At 38.3% G+C, this 22,997-nt stretch overlaps 1 protein-coding gene across 1 annotated transcript in view; it reads right to left on the bottom strand.

Moving 5' to 3' along the window:
- The window catches only part of LOC121893905 (myocyte-specific enhancer factor 2A-like), a 47,228-nt gene that overhangs the window by 1,621 nt on the left and 22,610 nt on the right, over positions 1-22,997 (bottom strand). The window contains exons 4-10 of the mRNA XM_042406077.1: positions 18,021-18,224; positions 9,194-9,328; positions 8,499-8,721; positions 7,869-7,922; positions 5,046-5,209; positions 1,648-1,774; positions 919-1,021 (exon numbers count right to left, since the gene is read on the bottom strand). Coding sequence (XP_042262011.1) covers positions 919-1,021; positions 1,648-1,774; positions 5,046-5,209; positions 7,869-7,922; positions 8,499-8,721; positions 9,194-9,328; positions 18,021-18,224 — 1,010 coding nt within the window. The remainder of the gene's footprint in view (positions 1-918; positions 1,022-1,647; positions 1,775-5,045; positions 5,210-7,868; positions 7,923-8,498; positions 8,722-9,193; positions 9,329-18,020; positions 18,225-22,997) is intronic.

The raw sequence follows: 22,997 nt of genomic DNA, 5'->3' as shown, positions 1-22,997 counted from the left end.
ACAATTTTGAGCTTGTCTTTTACTACTTTTTACTCCACTACTCATTTAGCACTTACAACTATAGTTCCAAGTAACTTAAATGAAGAATGAGCTTTTAAAAAATGATGTCTTTTAATAGGTTTAACTACGCAGTGGTACTTAAATTAGTTAAAATTAGCTCCACCTTGACCAACGACAACATTATAATGCATCTTAGGTGCATCAGCAATAATAAGTATTTTCACTTTTAATTTTTTAAGTACATTTTGCTAATACTTCTTAAAGGCTTTAGCTGGTGATTGTCTACATTTTTCTTGTTGTCAACAAATCTCATGTGCAGATCCTACTTACATGTATTGTGTGAGCTTCCCTACCATGTTGTGCTACATATCACAACCTTGTACTAAAGTTCTTAGAGAAATTTACAATGTAGTACAAACCGATGTGCTTTTTGGACAACAGAGGTCTACGGCACAGAGGAATAAGATATATCAGGCTTTGCACACACAATAAATGCTAGTAGGATCAATTCATTGTTGGTTTGGTTCTACACATGAGATTTACACACATTTTCTAATGCAAGACTTGCAATGGAGTATGTTACGTTGTGGTTGTGGGACGTTGTGATATTCTTGCTACTTGCAACTTAATTAAAGGATCTAAATACTTCCTTGTCCACTGTCAGTGTGAAGTCTCCATCAATAGTCAATAACATACTAGACTTATAATATGTCCGGTTTATTACTTAAGTCATTTTGTCTTCATCACAGAGTCACATCTCAAAAAATTGATTCTTTTAAAAAACTTCCTTGGGGTTTTGTTGTCTCTTATACATATGACTTACAACTAAATCATGCCAGCTTGTATGCAATTGGCATCAACTTTAACAAACTGTGAAGGGTTAAAATCGTTTACTCGTCAGCCATGTCAGGAACTTACCCCAGTGAGCCCAGCTGGTGTTGCTGCCATGCTGCCATGGAGCCTAAAGAAGGGCCTGCAGGGGAGCTGAAGCCTGACAACTCAGCACTGTTCAGGGAGTAATCTGATGAGGAGAGAGACGACATGAAGCAAAAAGCATTAGATTGATACATCAGGTTAACACTGGCCTCTGATTTAAAAGATATCGTCCACCTTAAATCTGATAGGGGTTCATCACTCATCCAACATTAGCATCAGTTTGTAAAACCTGGCTCAAACTGTTAGGTCCTTAAGGAGCTGCTAAACCACCGTGAGCCTGACTTTCACTGGAGAGTTTTAGTGTCCCATCATAGTTTGGGCAGAGATACTGAAAAGTTGAAATTTTGTCGATGATTTAGGATAAAAATCATCATATTCAAAGATACTGATTATCAGTACAAAATACTAATATAGTCAGTGTAACAGTAAAACTAGCTGTCTTTCCCTGTGTGGTTTAATCCTAAGTATGTCTGAACTCACACTACTGTAGGGGTATTTCAGTTATGCGATGAGTATTATATATGTGTTATTCTGATTGCTGTTATGTAATTCTAAATTTAACAGCACATAAATGATAATAATAAGAACATTAAATTAAGCAATAAAAAAGCCATATAGTGGCCTTATTGGATCCTTAGGGGCAAGACCTTTTTCAGAATATACTAAGCTGATGACAGCAAAACCATACAAACAGTCATAATGTTCAGGTACCATTGTTGTAAGCAGAGCCGATGCCGGTGTAGACCAGACTCTGATGAGGCAGACTGGGTGTGGTGATGGAGACCACTGGAGTGGACAGAGGCTGGTTGGACTGACTGCTGCTCAGCCTCTGGTTACTCTGAAAGTAGATAATAAAAACATAATCATAGTCACTAAAATGATCCATTACATTTAGTGTAAAAGCAGTCTTCACTCTGTGGGATGCTCTCTGTACAGTTGAAATGTACTTTAAATCTCAAGGAGCTGAATGTGAGCTGCGATGCCTCTTTCAACCACATGATGTCAGTATAAACTGAGAAATATTACACTTGATCATGGAGTCTTTCTACAGCAAGTAAGAGCTGATTCTGTGATCCAAAAAACTCAACTTCATATATGCTTATTTACTGCACTCTGGCATGCTGTGAATTGAAATTTCACTTGTTGGGTCTACTTTTCCTCAGCCTGCTTCATGTACTTATGCATTATTATTAATATATATAAATGTCCTACATTTCCTAGAGTGCTAGGCTGTGTACCAGGCAGGACAACGTGACTCTTTTGTAATACCACCCCCCCCCCCCTTCAAAAATCCATTAACATACCAATGACTTAAATTAATTTCCAAAACCCTGTAAATCCATTTCTAAGACAAAGAGCTCTAAGTGTCAAGTTTGTGAAACATTTTTTGTTTAATGAAATGAAAATACTTTTTATCATCCAAAAGCTGTCCAAAAGTTGTTATCCTCTAACAACTTGTTTTAATTTTGTTCTATTTTGTGAGATTAGGTGTTGTGCATTTCAAAAACCTAAATGCAAATTCACCTGACTGAATGTTTTAACAATTAAAGTAATTAACAAAGCACCAAATGCCAGCAGGTGAACAATTCTTAACCAGTCACAAACCAAGTTGGTCTAGAAAGATTCTCACAAAACTGACAAACTGCCGGGCTTGGTAAAGCTACTAGTAATCAAAACTGGCGGCTAAATAACTTAACACATTTCTAACAGTAATTAAAAGTTTGGGGATGTTGGCATTCCAGTCTGATAATGTCAGCAATGACATCACCCTGAATGAGGTCATTCACTGCTGATTGCACTCACACATACACACATGCAGACACACTAACATAAACGCATAAATGTTGGTGAGTAGGTGGGTAAACCAACAGATACATATCTAAAACTAACCTTTTCTCTAAACTAACCGCAGGGCATTGCATTATCTGTAGTACCTCCATCACTATGAGTAACAAATACCAAGCTAACATGCTAATGATGGTAAACATTGATATGCATGTGACAAAATGCAGACCTGCTCAGTTCTTTCTTGGCATTGCTTTGCAGAAATGCAATGAAAAAAAATTCAAAATTAGTGAATTTAAGAATTATTCTTGCCCATTCGTGCAAAACACACACAGTATGCAGAGCATACTCTACAAACTTGCATGCCCACATATGCAATAAAAGAGGAAGTGAGAGGCAGTTTCAAAATGATCTACCCAAGGAGTTGCTGTCTGAGCACAAGTCAACATGTGTTACTGCAGTGTACAGAAAGCAGAAATAAATACATGTCGTCATCCGAGTAGCTCCGATCTTCTTCTGCTGGCTTAAACATGCTGGAAACATTCACACACTATTGTTTCTGTTTTGTTGAATGTTACAGCTTCATACCAAATGTCACCTCATAAAAACTGGAATTTAACACTTCCAGACCACTGAAAAGGACTTTGTTTACTGCTCCTGCAGACGTCAACCACCCAGATCTCAACCAGCTTAACCCTAAACTAGTACAGTCTGCAGTGTGATATCATTTATCAAAAAAAACTTCCAAACCTGTTGATATCCTGACTGAAGTCTGACAAGATAAGATATGATACAGTATCATACATTATTTGTCACCAAACGATCACCAGGGATCATATCAGAAGAAACATTGGTCCAAAATTATGAGAAATTATAATGATTAACCAATAAATAATCAAATTTGGACTCATTTCTGCTGAGGCAGTGTTGACTGCCATGTGTGGGATGAACACTGTTTGTTTAATTTTAATTTCTCCACCTGAAATGTAGTCAAGCAGCATTTAGTTGATACTAATGACAATCCCTCAATAAGTCTTGATAAAAAGCTTTAATAGTAACCCGTCATTTCAATTTTTAATCCATTTCTAACTTATCTTTAAATTCTCACGAAACTCACAAAATTTTCTTCTCATATTCACAAAGAACTTATGCTCACATGTGGGTGACGTTTTTTGGGGAGGGATGAATAAAGTTCAAAATAATTATACAATGTGTCCCTACAGGCTGAACTTTCACATTAATGTTCATAACACAGATCAGAACTCAGTGATGGATCACTGCGAACTGTAAAAATCCCCTGGAACCCACAGCCAGCAGAGTAATGGAGCCTCCTGGTCACCATGAAAAAAGAAAGTCTCCACTTCCATTGTTTGCTAATCGTTACATCATGTTTGAGCATAGTGTGGGAGGGAAGGGCAACAGTAAGAGAGTTAAGGGCAAATCAATAACTTCAATAACCCAGAACAGCTGCTGAATGTAGAATCTGAAGAAAGAGAAACTGGCTCAGGAAGCTCCATTCTAACAAAGTGGATAAGTTGTCAGCCTGTTTCAAATATTAGCTTGAGAAAATGTCTTTTTGTGTGTCCAGACTGATGTTTCCAAAAGCCAATTTAAAATGACAAGATTTCTGTAACTTTCACTGAAATACACAATTTCACTTGTACTTCCTTAGGATAGACGCAAGTTTAAAGGAATCATTTTTATTTTGGGAAACACACTTATTTCTTGCCAACAGCTAGATAATGATATTGACACCACTCTGTGTCTGTACAAACTCAGAGACTCCACTGAAAGAGAAAATGATCAAGAAGAGGATTACTGGTTATGCAATACTCGACACGCTTCTAACAGTAATTAGAGGTGACAAATTGTAAATTCTCTAATTAAGGCAAACAATTCCATGCCGAGATTGATCAGATCTTGTCTTTGTTTAAAAGGAACAATGATTTCATTTGCAAACCCACCAACCATCTGGTCCAGATGGTGTCAAACCAATTGTTCTGAAAGCTTGCAGACCAACTCTGTGGTAATTTGCATCATCTATTTACTCTGTTCTTGTCCAACATCCCTCAGGCTTGGAACATATCATGTACTCGTCTGGCTCCTAATAAACCTCCAACTCAGGCGCTGAAAGACTTAAGGCTGGAGTTTTTTTAGAGAGTTGTCCTTGAGCAGCTGAGAAAAGCAACACTTCCTAAATCAGCTAAAGCAAGCTAAAAGAAAAGGGTTACAGATAAAGATGTTTTTGTTGCATTATAATACATTATAATGACCTTTGAGATAACTTCTGTAAGCGCCTAAATATAAGACCCCCACACACTCACCAGTGTTTGCATCATTCCTTTGGACTGGGGGATGACCACTCGGAGGTCATTTTTGCGGCTGGTAGGGGCCAGGCTGTTCCCAGGAGGTGGGAGAGGAGGAGGAGATTTGGGTGGTATGATCTTTCCCAGGCTGCTTCCACCAGGTGAGCCCACAAAGCCGTTCACTAAACACAGAAATTAAGAAACACAAGGTGATGATGGTAAGAAAATCACAACTTGAGATCTGAATGACAGATTGATTGAGTGATTGATGGTGGATATGAGCATATCTACATGGTCAAGGAAGTTCTGTATGTGCAATTTGCTTTTCACATGACGCCATCTTGACAGAAACTTCAGCTAGGGATACTTCCAGAGCCTCTCACAGTCTTTTCTTTTGAGTGAAAAGGACAGTGGACCTAGCACAAGTTTAGAAATATTTGAAGATTTCAAAAGTGCTTTAAAAACAGTCCCATGTATCAGATCCATTAAACCAACCTGTCCACTACCAGGCTCTGACTGGAGAATAGAAGCTATATATTATACAAGAGATGACAATGAATAATTCATCTTTTCTTGCTCTTGACATTACATAATGGGAGTGTTCATATGAGACATGCTGTTCTGGGAGGGAGCGCATGAAGATGACAGGAAGGATAGGCTACAAGACGGACAGTTTAGTGCGAGGGTTGATGACCAGAGAATGAGACAAAATGCAGTTGACTTATAGAGACTATTAAAAAAAAATGACTGTGAGGTGCGTCCAGAATCAGTGGATTTTAACTGCTGGACACATGATGTCTCCTACTTCACTGTTTAGCCCATCTTAGTGTATGTGCACTAGAAAATTCAGGTTATTACATCACATTTGTGTAAGTTGAATATTGGACAAGGATTGGCCTCCAAACTATTTGTGATATCAGAAATCATGCTAGTAGGTCCGGCCCTTAAAACAGTTTTTTCAGTGATGTCAGAGACACTTTCCACTTTCAGTAGATGAATGTGAAAACAGTCTTCTAGTGTCAAACTCTGCACATACATCATTCTGCACAGTGAAGCTCAAACATTCAACTATAGGAACAAAAAGAAAAAGCATATGTTTGAGTGGAGGGGGATTTTAAGTGGACAAAATTTATGCAAAACATACTCTGCCTCTATAAGCAGATGCAAAGTAGAGCAGGTATAATAAAGTTTATGTTGAGACAGACAGACAGAGGTGAGCGCACCTCAGAAAGTGAAGAGAGCAGCTGCACTTAATTAGTCCAAAACAAACACTAACAACGTCTTATAAAAATCTAAAAAAGACCACAATATCTGATCACTTTACAAGACCAAATAATGAGTGGACAGGAACGTATATATCTGTCAACTTGAGGCAGAGGGTCACTGAGCAGCCAAATCACTACTGCATATGCAGCTTGAGACATATACACTGCAGTGGCTTTTTAGTAATATTTTCATTCATCTTTTTATGTCATTCCACCTATTTTTTAATTTCCTTTAACATCAGCTTAACCACTTCAACTGCATCACTTTTACAAACTTTCTATACATAAAAACTGCTATTAAAATTTATTAGTAATAAATGTTCACATATTTTTTCCTCCATCTGGAGTTGACTTATAGGCTTATAAATATTTTGGAATGATTTCTTTCTGCTTTATGATCTCACCATCAAATTTCTTTAAAGCTCATAGCTTTTAATAAAACAATACACTATGAAACAATAGTATAATAATATGCCTTGAAACATTTTTTTACTTATACACTCATAACTGTCAGGCTTGAAACCAGGACCAGGCCAGTCTTTAAGCAGGTTTCCTAACAGTAACAGGCCTTAGTTGTTTCCAATATGGACACTGAACATGACTGTAGACTTGCAGCTACAGACTGAGAGAAAGGAGAGAGAGAGGAGATATATATATATATAGAGAGAGAGAGAGAGGAGGGAGGTTATGGCAGGTAAATCCCCATCAGGGACGATGCTGGGTACAGAGCTTGTATAGTCCAGAGCCTAGGAGCAATGTGGAGTTAGTAGTGAAGAAGCGTGATGTGTGTAGGCAGACAGGATGTTCAAGAGACTGTCAGCTTTCATCCTGTCTGTGTACATCAGCCTGGGCAGGCGAGAGAAGCCTTAAATCTCCACCCAGCCCTACTTTTAAAGGGAATGAGAGGAGAGGAACTGATGTGATTGCTATTATTGAAGGCAGCTCCAACTCCATGTGCTGGTAGTGTATCCTCCTGTTAGCAATGCATCCAGCACCAGGGTTCACAACAACACACTAGGCTGACCTTGCCCAACCATCTGTCTATTACATTATCTATATTTTTTCATGAATAATACACCAAAATTTCTAGATGACAAGATATGAAGGAATCAATAGCTAAGAGGTCAAAGGTCAGATCATTTACTGTGCCAATAGAAAGATCATATGAGGAGAGGTGGTAAAATGAGTTTTTTAGCCTCTGTTTTTAGCCACTAGATCAACCATCATTGTTCAGGTCTGGATCTAATCTGAACCAGAGATGAACAATTTAATATAGCTGTCAAAAGTTATAGATTAAATTAATTAACCAATTTACAATCTCTCTCTTAATAATCATGTTATTTTGGAGGATTGTTGATCCACAATAAGTTAAACTGCGTACAGAAGTACGTTTGGCTCAGGAGTAAAGTTTTGGTCTTTAGACCAGGAGTGTTGGGGTTGACCTCCTGTATTTCTACACTATGATAAAAGCGGCAGACAGATGCATTAGTGTGCATGACATAAATCATGTGACATCATTTCTAGTGTGTGTACATGTGTCAGTGTGTGTTTGTAATGACTCCTGAGAGATACATACCAACTGTTCCAGATCCATTTTGCAGAGCAAGATCAGAACCTCCCTGCAGGCCACCTGAGGATAAATACACACACACATTTCTTTTTTTGCAAGTTTGTGTTCTGTAATCATTTCCTCATCTCTATCGTCATGCATTGTTGCTGCTTTATCGCTCCACATGGACTAAAAATAATCTGCTATCATTCAGTACATGGAAGAATATTCACAGAGAAAGCAAAAAAAACAGACACTAAACATTGAAGTGTCTGATTAGAATAGGAGGTTGGTGATTTTAAAATTGCATTTGCTTGTCAGAGACTTTATTCGTATCCAGAGTGCATATTTAGCATGTCTGACTTTTCTCCCCATCTTTGGACTATAAATATTACAGCCCAAATGTCCTACAGATCTTTTGGTTCTCCTATAATTTGAAGTCTGATCAAGTCAAACATCTTACACGGTATCTTAAAAGCAGAACTTTGATTTTAGATACACAAAGTATTGTGTTTCCTATGAGCAAGTTCAATTTGTTCAGCACTCAGTTTGGCAATTTTGTTTAGTTAACAAAAAGCAAGAGAAATATCTTATTACATGTCCCGACACTGGAATATTAATCATGTCTGATTGACACACACACAAACACATACAGACCTGTGTTTCCAGTGCTGGGAGATCTTTGTGGAGAGTTTATGTTTCTGTGGAGGTGTGTGTGAGGAGAGGAGAGGATCCCACTGTCAGCCAGAGCTGCTGTGGCTGCAGCCAGAGCCTGGGAGGTCGCACCTCCTCCTCCTCCTCCTCCTCCTCCTGCACCGGGGCTGTATGCCATGCTGCCAGGAGCTACGTGCATAAAGTTCTGATGTGGAAGGCCTGTGGACTAGAGGGAGTGGAAGACAAAAGCACATCAATATGAGCGCTTGGATCAATACCAGAATCAGCAACGCTCTGGTTTTTGATCTTTTATTTTGTCTCCAGCTTTATTTCTGTTTGTTTGAGCAGTTACTAACCAAAGAGGTCAAATTTATGATAACCGACTGACTGACTGATTTGAATGTGAACTTTTGCTCCTACTTGTGCCGAAGGAACAAAAAGAGATGGATGAAAAAATCCCATCAAAACCAATAAAGATTCAGAGCCAGTACATATATATATATAATTAATCAAGGCTTTGTTCTGTGTCAGTTGAGTTGCTCAGTGGTGGTGTGATGTGTGTAAGTGTATTAGTGTAAAACATAATGAAGCTGACATTTTGAAGACAATCAAGCTCAGTCATCGTTCATGGATAAATAAAAGATGAAAAGAGAGAGCAAATGAAAAAAGGGAAGACATTTAACTACAATGCAACTTACAATTTTATGACTCCTCATCATATGGTCAAACTCCTCATTAATCTTTTTGTATTTCTCCTCGGTATTGGGGGTGAGGACGTAGGAGGAATCAGCGTCTGGGCTGTCGCAGCCTCTGTGCTCCTTCTTGTTCAGGGCCTGTGGATGAAATAACCACAAGGAGGAGGCATTAAGTTTAGAGAGATTGATTAAAAAGCACTGGTAAAAAGTAGAAATTGAAACAACATAAATAGTCTTGTAGTGGGCTGTAGATGACATTAATTACAAAGCCACATTTTCCCAAAGAGAGCGCTAAACTGTCTACAGAGAGCAGAGATCCAACAGAAATTTAACTTGTGTTTTGTTTTCTGTAAAGCATGTTATAAATCACAATATATGAGTTACAATACAGTAGAGCACATTTAGTACAGCTTTGACACATCAGTCAAGTGTATTTTCACTTTTCACGGCTTTGTTACAAAGTAAAGCAGACAGATATGCAGCTAAAAACAGAATAGAACGAGGACTTCACAAAGAGTCAAGCTGAGACTTCACAGTTTGAATTTGAAACACACTAATAATAATTCATTAGTACCAGATAATAACATTTGTCCATGTCAAAGGCTGAGGTACTGCAGAACACAGGATGTGCATGGCTCTGGTTGCTCCCGATCTAATATGTGGCTGAAGAGCAGGAAGGATTATCAACCATTGACAAGACTAGAAACCACATCTGATTCTCAAGAGGTTAAAAACATATATATACTTCCTTCACACTGAGGTTTTCTGCAGGCCTGTAAATGACACCCGAGTTCTTTGTTGTGATTCTCAAACCAGTGTGGATGTCACTCTGCCTTAAATGTCTTACTCACTTTACAACATTAAAAACGTTAAAAGAGAGCGTGAATATCGGACTTACATTCATCTGAACACAAACCAGACTGTTGCTCCGGATCTGCTTGATGTGTTTGCTAACAAGTTCCCTCCCTGCTCTTCCTGCTTAATCGATTCAGCTAAAGAACCACACAATCAGTATGATACTGGATAAGGAGAAACGTTCTTGAGCAAGACATTGAACCACTTACCTTATCGTTCTATATACATTTGTTGTGCACTTTGAGAAATTAAATCATGTTTTTCATGTGAAGAGACCGAATAATTTCACACCTGTTTTAGTCAAATTACTATTCTTACTATTCTTGAGTGATAATTTGTTTGCCTAAATAATTTTTGAAGAGCGTGACAGACAAAAAGCTGGTCTGAGAAGTACACACATTAACAGCAGTGTTCTTCTAGAGAGATGCTGCCCCACATCTTACACTAACTCATCTATATTCACACCAGCCTTTTAAACATAATGGATTGAAGTAAGCAGATATTTTATAGCTAGTCTGAAACAATGCTGGGTTTGGTTGGGTGTTTATTGTGGTGCAGGGTGCATAGACAGGGAAATAAAAGGCAGAGAGCTGGTTGGTAATGTATCCCTAAGCACCACAGAGAATAAGCCGTCAAATGAGATTCATTAGCACAAACTCCTCTGTCTGTAGAGGATCATGTTACTGTCAGCAATACAGCTCTGCAGCTCTGCAGAAAAGCAGTCCTGGTAAAGAAAATGCTGCTTTGAAGAAGGAAAGAAAGCCAGAACGTAACCATTCAGCGTGGGACTGTAAGCCTCAAGCTAAACACAACAGATCTTACTACCACTGACTCACAGAGTGTGTTGGAATTTTGACATCCAGGAATTGAGACAAAAAATAGACAAACTGAAACCATGTCAGTGTGCCAAGTCTATATCTTGAGTCTAGATTTCATGAGGTATGTTTAGCATTACAAAAAGATCCGACTAATCACCTGCAGTTTTAATAAGTAAATATACGTATATATGTAATAAAAGGTTTAATACGAGATTTTTTGGCCTGGCCTCACTTAGTTTTAGGATTAGGTTTGCGGTACTTTAAGATTAGGGTAACGTTTGTGGTTATGCCTGTTGTTGAGACATTTCAGTCTGGATAAAAGTCGTCAGCCGATCAACATTTCCCTCCATAGAGTCATGCTGCTAGCATGGATAAGAACCAATTTATCATAAAACATAATGGTTCACTTCAAACATTCAAATTCAAAATGTCTAATATATCATATTATCTTTTTAATATATGTACGTACGGTTCAGAAAGATTAGGTTGAGATAAATGGTTTAGAAAATTGATGGATGTTAATTTACAACACCTGGACCTTGGTAGTAAAAAAATCAAATCATACCAACATCATGCAAGCCTGGACTATGACATCACTTCTCTGGTATCCATCATCTCATCTCTGCTCCTCATTACATTACACATCATAGCGTGAAAAGGACGGACTGACAGACCGACGCAGCAGCCAGCTGACTGTCTGTCCACCACATGTCCTCTGCATTCCCAGACACTTGTACTTATTAGAAGCTTTAAACACACACTCGCAAGTCTATTTTCACCACAGGCCTAAAAGTCCTCTTTACTGTAACAACTGGTGACCACTTAAGAAGTCACACGCTCAATTCTCACTCAATTCAATGGCTGCTCATTTCAACACTCCAGTAAACGCCATGCCGCCTAGTTTGAAATTCCAAAGGATGCACGCGCTGTTTCCTTAAACCTGTCAGTCTGCTTGTTTTTTGGACAATTATGCCAATTTGTCCAATTATGAATGGGTACATCATGGTACGTTATGTGAGTAACCATGTAGCAGCGCCAACAATTATTTTTTATTAGTCAAAATAACAGGTGGGACATGCAGTTATCCACCAGTGTTTTCAAAATTCTATAAATTATAGAAAATATGTCAAACTCTGAGAAAATTACATTCTGACACACACCAGCAAACTAGTAAAAAAAGACTCCTACATTTCCTATGTAGTGAGAAGTAGAGTGAATCACACAGTTGTGTAAGTCGCATGTTTACGACATTCTTGCAGAACTCCTGCAAAAACTTCGGCTCTATTAGCAGAATATTATTTGGAAAAAAAATCACTCATATCATTTGGGGGTAGAAACGCTAGAGTTTGGTGTTCTAATTTACCAAGTTGGTTTTACTGTTTAATATTCATTACTCGTGTGCTCTTGCTATAGTCAAGTACTGCAATATCAAGTATCTGTTTTATCACAATGAGCTTACTGCAGGGAAGTATGGTGATATATAACCTGCTACAGAGATACCGCATAAAAGTCTGCTAACACTACTATGTGTCTGTGTAAACAAGGAGCATTGTTGAGCTGTTTAAATATTCATCTCTGCTTTCAAGTGGCACAATTTATGTCTGTCATATGAAAATAAACACAGGCATAGAGCCTGGACTCATATTAGGTTTAAATGACGATGCCAATGTTCATTCTGCTTCCAACTTCTACATCTATGGCAGAAAAAACGATGCGGGACTGATCGCAAACTTGCTGTCTGATTGCAATCATAATCTGCAAAATACATCATAGTGAACGCACGTATATGCAAGCCCTGCAAGTGCATCGTAAATATCAGAGTAAGCTGACACAACTCCAAATACAGTGTTCCAGCAAGATTTCCAGCATATAATGACTCAGCAATCATTATTAATGATGTGGGGAGAAATGAGCTAAACTATGGCAGATGGAAAGTGCTTCGTTGCTCACTGTCAGGAGTTTGTTACTCTACAATCATTCTCTGATTCAGGTGTGAACTCTGCTTGACCTTATGAACGCAGGGGAGGGAGGGAGGACAGCTGTTACCAATCATGTGCGATCGCTCCAGTTTCTTTAAATGTTTCACACCATCATCAGGTAGCTTTAATATTTATCTTCTATTTCAGCTCTTCAGACCAAGGGATTTGTTAGAAAGCGCACTCCCTTACTGATATAGTCATACTGAGATAGTTTGAGGGCAGAGCGGGACACAGAGTGGAGGGTCTAGTGGGATTTGATCCAAGGCCCACAGGGCTATAAGTGGCTCCACAGATGCTGGTTTAAACCACTACATCATGTCTGGGCACCGACAACTATCTTAAAATGTCTGTTAGAGGATCTGAGAGTGTGTGCCTCCTTATCATCTCAAATGTCAAAGTCGGCTTTAGTGGATCTCCAAAGGCATCTGGATCATTGCCACCATGAGGCATGAGCTGCAACGTTAAGCATCTTAACATGTGAGGGTGATGTCTTGTTGCTGTTGGGGCTGAATCAAAGATAAAATAAGGCGACCTCCTTCCCCGGAGTGAGTCTTTTCCAGTTGGGTGGTGGCCCTATAGGCTAAGAATAGGGCGGGCACGGGAGGGGTTGAGATGTGATTTGACACATCTCTGGCAGAGATGAGCTCAGCACACACACACTTTCAAAGGCCAGTTCAGACACAGTTTCCACAAATCGTTTCATTTTTTTTAAGAGGCATCCGATCATACATGACTAAACCAAATCAACCGTTGTGCCGTATGCCACAGTGTCAGGTTTCACTGTATTGTAGTTTTCACTCATCTCTGGGCTCTGCAGGCTGAAATGACTGCACTGCATATCTTGGACGGCTGCTCTGTTGTTGTTGAAACTCAACTCGGCTGCACACAAACCTGTCTCATTATTATGACAAAAGTAATCTGTCAGTTAGATTAGCTGACCAGTCAGGACTTTGTAGTTGTTTTAGCTGGCAGACTCATGCAGCTATCATACTTTTTTTTTTAAAAGCCTATCTGGCTTCCACCTCAATCAGGTTGACATTAAAATGTTATCTTGTCCATATGGAGATGGATCTGTAGTGTTTTTCAAAACGCTGTTATTGCATTTTTGGCGTTTTGACTTGTGTACATATTTGGTCAATAATTAATTACCAAAAAGAAGAAATTTAAAACTTTTTTAAATTAAATTGATTTTATGACAGCACCCCGTACATTAGTGTTCTCCAGGGGGTGTAGACTTCTACTGCTGACTGAAAATGATATCGATAGTTTAACAGCTTGGAGGCCAACATTATTAGCATTTGCTCAGCCCCATATCTACAATTTGAATGCTTACTCCATGACTCTGTACGTCACTCTGTGCTGTGATATGAATCTCAGGGTAAAGTACTGAGTGCTGAGGTTACAGGAATATTTGTTGCAAGACCTCCGTCTATCTATAATGCAAGACGAGCAAAACTCTATATGTGTGGTAGCTGCTGATGAATTAGCGGGTGTTAAACATGAAGGAAAAGTAAAGTCTAGTGGAAATGAGTGTTAACGGTGGCAAGCTAAGCTACACTTTATAAAACAGTGTAAAAATGGCACCTTTTGTGGGGGGTTATATATATATATGTATTTCTTGGTTGCTACCATACAGACATGAGAGTGATAACAGCAATCCTCTCATCTAACTCTCCGCAAAAAAGCACATAAGGGTATTTCCCAAAATGTTGGACTATTCCTTTGAAACCCTAATGATTAACAGCTAACACTATGTGGGCTTGTTGACAAAGGGGAAAATAAATCTAGTATCATTGTTCTAAAGCTACACAGCATGACGTTATCCAGTCAGTAGTGCAACAGGGCAGTTGACAGCATGTCTACTGGCATCGACGGCTCTCAGATGTCAGTCAATTGCTGCCAGGGAAAACACCCACCCAGGGGACTGAAAGTGAAAAACTGCACAATAGCTGTAGTATCATTGTGGTTTATATTTCCTTACACAGAAAAGTAAGAAGAATTCTAATTTTAGTTAGACTTACTTAAACAGCCCACTGCCAAACACAGCAAAAAGACACAGAGTATACTGGGTGAAGTAATCTTCATGTTCAGACAGCCTGCGTGTGACAAAGAAACTTGTGAGCTGTTTGTGCCAAAGAGATAATCATCAGCAAACATCATGTTCCATCAAACAAAGACAATGACTCCTAAGAAGCTTTCTGCCGTTCTCTCCCGACATGGGAAGTCTGTTGCAGCCAGCAGGGTATTACTTTACACATAGTCAAATATTATGTCTAAATGTTGCAAATGGGCTGACCGATATGTAAAAGAGCAGGCTTTACTCCAGGCTTTGTTTTAACCAGCTTGTCTGTCGGCATGACATTTGCGGGAAAAAAAACAAATAAGGCCTAAAAGCAGGCAAATCAAGCCTGGCTAATGGCTTGCAGAGCTGACACAGGTGTCTGTTTGTGGTTTATGGCAGGAGAATACACATGATTATGCTATTTAGAATCATAATGGGCAATACTGATGATGCATATACTGTAACAACCACTACTATCACTACATCTGAGAAGATGTTGTGGTATTTAGAGAGACTTTACTGTTTAGCATGAATGTTCCTCTTTATCTCTATGCTTGTATTGGCTTCAGGTTTTACTTTTTTTTTCTTGTCGGTCCTGTAACAGTGTAATTCCCCCCTTGAGAAACAATGTTAAGTTTACTTGTGGAGGTCAGACTATAATTCTTACTCTTAAGATAGATGACACTGAGTGAAGAAAGAAAGCAGCTGGAAAACATGCCAGAACTCTCCTGAAACAAACTTTAACACTGACGCTGCTCTCTGTAACAGGGAGGGGGAAGAGGTATTTTGAAAATAAACACAGGGTAAGTTTGGGAAGTTTAGCTTCCTTTATACTCGATAGTTTGCAGTTGCTACAGCACTGTTGGCTGTCTGTGTGTGCAGTGGGGTGGGTTCGAAGCAGTAAATTCAGCTCTCAGCAAGACAAACACGCATTAGAGGCTTACATAAACAGCCAGAACGTGAGTCACGATGACCATTCATTTTTAATGGCAGCAGCAATGAGTACGTGCTATGGGAGACAGGACAGAGCTGCTCAGGGACCATGATGCAACACCCCTGGCTTCACCACACTGATGATGCTGTAGGACTCAACAGAACGGGTGGACAGCTGAAACTGACTCAAACAAAAACACAAAATATTGTCTTATGATGTTTAGCAAACCACAAGGTGCCACAATTAGGTCACCTTTTGTCTCTCTGAATAGAAAATTATCACCAAAAACATCTGTCTCAAATATGACTGGTACAGTGTGTGTTAATGCTTTATAAACAGTTTCATATATGATTTGTATTATCTAAAGTTGAAAGATCAAGTAGCTGCTACAAAGTTTTTTGCTATTGCCTGCAAATTCATGAAGAGAATATTAGTGAAGTCAATTTTGTATGAGCTGTGCTAAATCTCACCATGAGTAAACAAAACAAGACACTGACGAGGCAGAAATGTTCCACCGTTATGTTGAAGTTCATGTCTTTCCACCCACTCAACAAACATATCTGGCATGTTTAGATATTAAAATGAACAAACCATCATCATTAAAGCTGCTACACATTTACACTTTCATTTTTTTCTCTCTTTTTGCAACAATGCCGATTGCTAAAATTAACTCAACCCACTTTAACTATACCAAAGTGTAAGCATGTATACCGGAAACAGCTACTTACCAGAGAACCATGATTGTTGTACCAAACCTTGTCACATTTTGCGTACAGTAAGTTAACCACCTTGCCAAATTCAGTAATTCTTAAAACACCAAGAAATCCATATTCGTATTGTGCCTAATCCATTTTGATTTCTTTATATTCTGTTTTTCACTGCTTTGGATGTTCTAATTTTAATATTTAGTTATAATTAGTTAATTGTTTTATTGTTTGTATTTTATTTTGTGATGGGCCTCAATCTTGCCTCAGGGGCCAGTAAGGTTTTATCAAACTGAAGTCCTGACAGTCTCTTAAAAATGCTATTGTTCTTGTGCTATTGCTGTCAGTCAGCATTCAATTACCCAATTGCCTCAGTTGCTACATGACCAGTATCACGTACTGTATATTGATCCTTGTGCAAGTGCACTCCTCTAATTTTCACTGTCAACAGTGAACACATCTTTCCTACAGGATGTGCTAATTTCAAGCCATAATGGAAAACAGCCGCATCCCTGTTAATCACTCCAGCCTCGACTACATTACAGCTGGTCCTGACTGACAGTGATACAGGTACTGGTGGTTTTCAGTTGCATTTGTGTTGTAAATCAAGTTTAATATTATTGTGTTTCCACTGGTGAAACAGAACATCTGATATGTGTTTAATATTTCATATATTCTATTGTAAACAAAAAAGAAAATAAGACAGTATTGCAGGCAGCAACCGCAACTGAAGTTCTTCTGAATCCTCTGCTGTTACTCTTTCTAGGAATTAATCTGTCTAAAACACGAACTGCAGTCATTTCCTTCCTCAATCCTCTAAATGGATGCTCACAGCCTAAGAGCCTTCAAAACAAATACTGCAGGATTTTCAACCATGATGAGAAAGTGAAGAATATGAGTGTGAATCCTCCATAATATGGATTACATTGTCAAGATCTCTCTCACTCTCGTTCCTTCTGGCTGATTATTTCCTCTCATGCATTGTCTACTTTTCCCCCTTCTCCATTACGTTTTTTTTAAATGTTTTTTTCTTTCTTTTCTGCTAAGTCTGTCCATGGATTAAAATGAGGCTCACTTAGTAATTCACCAGGCGTGAATGCAATCTTTTGAACTTTGATCAAATGACAAAAACTATCAAATATTATATCTTTTCTATTTTATCTATATATCTTTCCCATTGATGCAAAACAGGCAGTTGGATGTAATGCATATTTGCATTTAGCTGGCACTCACAACCCTATTTACACCAAGTGCAACTGTAGAATAAGCTCCAATGGACAACCCACCGAAAGTAAGAAGCTGAAAGAAGTTCATGTTTTCTCTACACAAACAGGCTCTTACATAAGACTGTACTGATGACCTTATTTGGTAAGGTCAAAGCTCTCTAATGACAATGGTAGCGCTGACATTATGGCATGATAGAGACTAGTATTTGTCTCCACTCGACAAAATCAAACCTATTTGACACTGCCACTCACCTCCACAATGTCAGAGTTGGTTCTGCTCTCATGTGGTTCATTGTACTCAGTGTATTTCAGTAGGACTTTGTCCATGTCGGTGCTGGCATACTGAAACAGCTTGTTGGAGCTGTTGAAGATGATGAGGGCGATTTCACAGTCACACAGAACACTCAACTCATAGGCCTTCTTCATCAGACCAAACTTCCTCTTCATGAAAGTCACCTGGAAAGACAGAAACCAAGGATCAGTCTAGTTTACTTCAACTATCCACTCCGGTCCACTCATATCAATGGATGAGAGAAGAACAATGAGGAGAGCTTGACTACGGTAAACTGGGAAATATCACACAACTCAGTCCCTGTTCAGACAAACAAGCGGCAGGGAGAACAAAATGGATGAGGCTCATTCTTTCTTCTTTGGATTTGCCAGTGTTCTGGTTTTACAAAATACCTTTGGCAGTGCGAAAGCTCTATAGTTAAACACCTAATTGCATTTTTAAATTAATTCCAAATTGTGATAGAAAAATCTGTTGCTCATTAGCATATTATTCCAATTTTTCTCTTCATTTTTTATTACTTAAAGCATAATCTGAGCTGGATGCCAAGGGGGTTTACACAAAATCCTCCCCAATTCAACAAAAAATATTTGCTGTAAACTGAGGTGAGGAGTTTCTTCTTTCATCATTACAGCTGCTGATTGTACCCCGAACTACTGACACGGCACATGTCAGTATGAGCCACTGGCACAAGATCACTGAAATACACAAAGTCAGTAGCCTAGAGAGATAATAGATGATGACTAAAAATGTGTTTCAGTCACACAGGGAAGGAAAAGGGAGGAGAGGAGGCATTGAGGCAGGTTCCTGTGGGGTAACTTCCCAAAAGAGTGTGGCAATATGCTGGAAATTTGCTTCAACTGGAATTCCACTGATTGAGTGGACGGGAAATGTGTGTGGGGAAAACAGTAAAGTAATGTTTTCCACTTCCTTAAAGACAAATATTATGCAAAATGCACTTTTTCATGTATTTTAAACATGAATATGTGTTAACGGTGTGTCTACAGACCCCAAACTATGAGAAAAGACCATCCTCTCTCTTTTTCTCCTGCTCCATCTTTCAGTAAATGTGTGTGGGGAAAACGGTAAGGTAAGTTATGTTTTTCACTCCCTTAATGATTACAATGAAGGTGTTCAGCCTTTATTGTAATCATATTCCCTGAAAGTACATATACTGTTAGCAACTGCCCTGCAGATATAATATTAAAAAAACTAAATTAATCCTAAAATCAATTTTTTGGAGTGGACCATTTACAGCTCACAGTAAACTCACACACAACCCACATATCACATGTTGATCATATTCTCTCATCCCTTTTTTGGTGTGTAGTTAACTCCCCGCAGTGAGTCATCTGTATTCATGTGGCTACGTCTTCCTTCCATTGCTTCTGGGATCCTGACTCTTTCATCACGTATCTAGAAGCTTTCTTTGACTCTCACATTGTTGTATACCTACAAAGATCTCCAGCAATCTGGAATATCAGGTGTATTTCTTGTAGTCCTGCTTCATGTTTTTACATTTCCACACATTCACAGTTACTGTAGCTCTGCAGCTCAACCACTGTCCTACTGTTGGCTGCCGAGCAGTTTCTTATTCTTCTGACTTATTCACTGTTACCAACGTGAAATGTAATTGTAATAGGGATGATAACTGCTTCTAAAAACAGTCCAGCAGGGCACAGTAATTTGCATTTTGAGTAGATATATATTCTGTCCACAGTTGATTGACAAATGTTTTTCCATTCTCAGTGTTTCCAAAGGTTTGAGTTGGTGTCCTGCCAAATCTTGCATTTCACTGAGGGAAGTCTAAATTGCCCTATAAACACCAGTTGGAAGAGGGGTTGGGAAAAGCTGGAATCTCCTCATCAGTCTGAACAGTGGTGTTTTAAGCAACCCTGACTGTATTTTAGAAGAAAAACACCACTACTCTCCCATATTTTTCAGTTCTTCTTGCACTTAATTGCTCCTAAAATGAAAAAAAATGAAAGAACAAAAAAAAATCCTCTACACCTTGGTGCTGTACATCTCATTATTTTATATGGCACCTCCCCACTATCACTTTGGCCTCAGTAGAAGTCAGATGACAGATTTATCATTGTTGTCCAGTAAAAAGCATTTATCTTTGGTGGAGGATCAGACAATTCTTCTACATTGTAGACTAAAAAAAATGATCTTGAATTTTCCAAAGAATTTTTTTTTAAAAAAAAGCATTGATTGTTCTGTGATAGCTATTCAATGAATTTATAATCAGTTACTACCTCGGTCATTGTTGGTGACCGTATCCACCGTTCCTGCGTAGGATTCAAAATGCCTACCTACACACAACTAAGGGTGTGGGTTTGGTTTTAACTTTGGACATTTTTTGTTGGACGGCCGAAATAATTATGTATCTGTTCTTGCTCTCTATCACTCTTTTCTCTTTTATAGGCGCATGTGCACACACACATACACACATAAAGAGCCTGACTCTGCAAAATGTTTACTTTACTGAATATGCATTTGCTGACTTGCCTTAAACTGGACTTGTATCATGATTTTTTCCCTGATTCTTACATTTTATTTTATTGATAGACTACTTATAACTATGAAAACAGATCATAGACTGTCATAATAAATGTTACAATAAAATAAATGTATAGAAGCTTGTAGCTAATGTGCTGCTCTGTAACTCGCTGCTGAGAGGTTTTCAAACCTCACCTGAGATTCTGTCCTTTCAGTTTGTGGATTTGGGTGACACAACTCAAGAGTCTCATGACAGAGCAACAGTGATGCTCAAACCTTTAAACCATCTCAAAAACTTCTATTTGTAGTATTTTTCATTTAACTCCTGAACTTATGGCTAGATCTTTCACTATTACATCAGCGCTCACCTGAGAGGCTGCAGATCACCTGTCTGTGTGTCTCTGTGCTGCTCAGGCTGCTGCTGACAGGATTTTCTGTCTTCATGACACATACACAATAATAACTCTGCTCTTGATCCACTCATGGAAAAGGGAGAGATGGCATTAAAAAGTAAATATTTCTCCCACTAATTTCAAAGATGAATGTTTGGATTGATTACAGAACATTTTATTAACTAAGCTCAGCTGTTACTGACACTTTGGTTCTTCTTTAAAAAGGACCAGATGTCTTAATTTGCTTTTGGGAGGAATTCTCACCAACAGTAATAAAGTTATTTAATTAAATAGCATGTCTGAGCATCAATCGCAAATTAGCTACAACACCTAACGCCTGAAATTAAATATAATATCAAATGATGTTAGTTTTCCAGTGAAGTCATTTCAATTCTGTGACATTTGGAACATTTAAATTATAAATACTAACCGCTTCAGATTCTCCAGCTTACTGACTCCACTGCTGCTGCTGCTAGTCAACAATGCGTACAGCTTGAAGTTGAGGGTTGCCAGATAATTAGGTCAAATATACCCCATATCCTGCTCTTTCACTCTTTATCATAATAGTGCACTTATGTGCAGAAAACACACAAACCTGGCAACTCTGCAGAGATCTTACTGTTAACTGTTACTGTTATGTGGAGTTAAAGCAGCTAGATTGTTTGAGAGTGAAAATATTGGTAAATGGGAAAATTCAGCAACACCTACCGTCCCTACCCAAATACACGCCAATTCACACAAGTGATTCACCTGAAATGATCATGCATGAAATCCAGTGTTATTGTTTTTCTTGCTGATATCAGGCTCACTGTTTACTCTTCACTCTCCAAATGCCATGTCAGAGCTGTTGTAAGTTACTGCTAATGCAAACCAAACATCTCTTTATAGTTCTACTCAGGGCTTAATAATTAATCGAAATTTTATTGAAGTCGCAATATGACCTATTGCAATTTTCAAATCACAGGAGGTACAATATTTGTTAAAGGAGAAATGTGTGTCAAAATCTAATTTTAAATTAAATATTGTCTTGCTGCAGAGATGTCCTTGCCTACACATCATATTATACAGACTTAAGAAAACATCTTTGTTTGGTATGTTTGTGGTATGTTTTTCAGTGAAAATGAGAATAATTATGTAAAAATTATCATCTAATATCGAAAATCATTGCACTTGCCATATTAATCAAAATAATTGCAATTATATATTTTTTCAAAATCATTCAGCCCTACTACTAGATCACATTAAAAACATGAAATTGGCGAAGCATTGCTGTTACCACCAGTAGTTACTGGGTTTGCCAAATCAACCAGGACTGAACTCTTATAGGCTATATTATAATTTTTTTTTTTTTTTTAAATGTTGCCCATATTTCCTGGGGAGTTGACATGTTTGAAAAACATGGTTTTCATTGGAGAGCGACAATATACAGAATGTAAAATGTAGGCTATATAAGCCAAAGTATTTCAGATGTTGGGTTAAATGTGTAGAACATGGTGACGTACAGCCTCTCCCTATTTGGAGGCTTTTACCCAGAGAACCATTATATGCATGAAAGCACAGTGGCTTTTTATATTTTATAGCACAGAAAGCCAGAGAGGGAAACATAAGATCCGTTAACAAGTCATTTAGTGTCTTATTTATCATAAAACTATATTTTACTTAAAGCATTTTAACATTTTACTGGTGGGGGTGATATGATGTCACTTGCTTGCAGTGGAATTTATTTTTTTTCAGAAATGTCGGAGCGAAGATGTTCCTGTAACACCACATGTTCCAGCAAGGGAGGAAAGGCTGCATCAGATTACCAACCAAGTTCATGTTTTGCAGTAAATGCTGCATCTCATTATCAAGATGAGATGAAAGTGGTGGGTTGCAGTTTTCACAGTTCATGTTAGTTGGCAAAGGGTTTTTTTTACATTTGCCATTTACATGATGTTTATCATTATATTCATTATTTCTTGTGTATGACTTGCAAATAGGTTTCTGTGCAAAGAGATAACAAAGAACTACTTGTACCCCTTTGAGAATATATGTCTGCTAATAGCT

The sequence above is a fragment of the Thunnus maccoyii genome, chromosome 1 (assembly GCF_910596095.1).
Source record: "Thunnus maccoyii chromosome 1, fThuMac1.1, whole genome shotgun sequence".
In the NCBI taxonomy this organism is placed as follows: domain Eukaryota; kingdom Metazoa; phylum Chordata; class Actinopteri; order Scombriformes; family Scombridae; genus Thunnus; species Thunnus maccoyii.
This window is presented reverse-complemented; position numbering and strand designations above follow the sequence as displayed.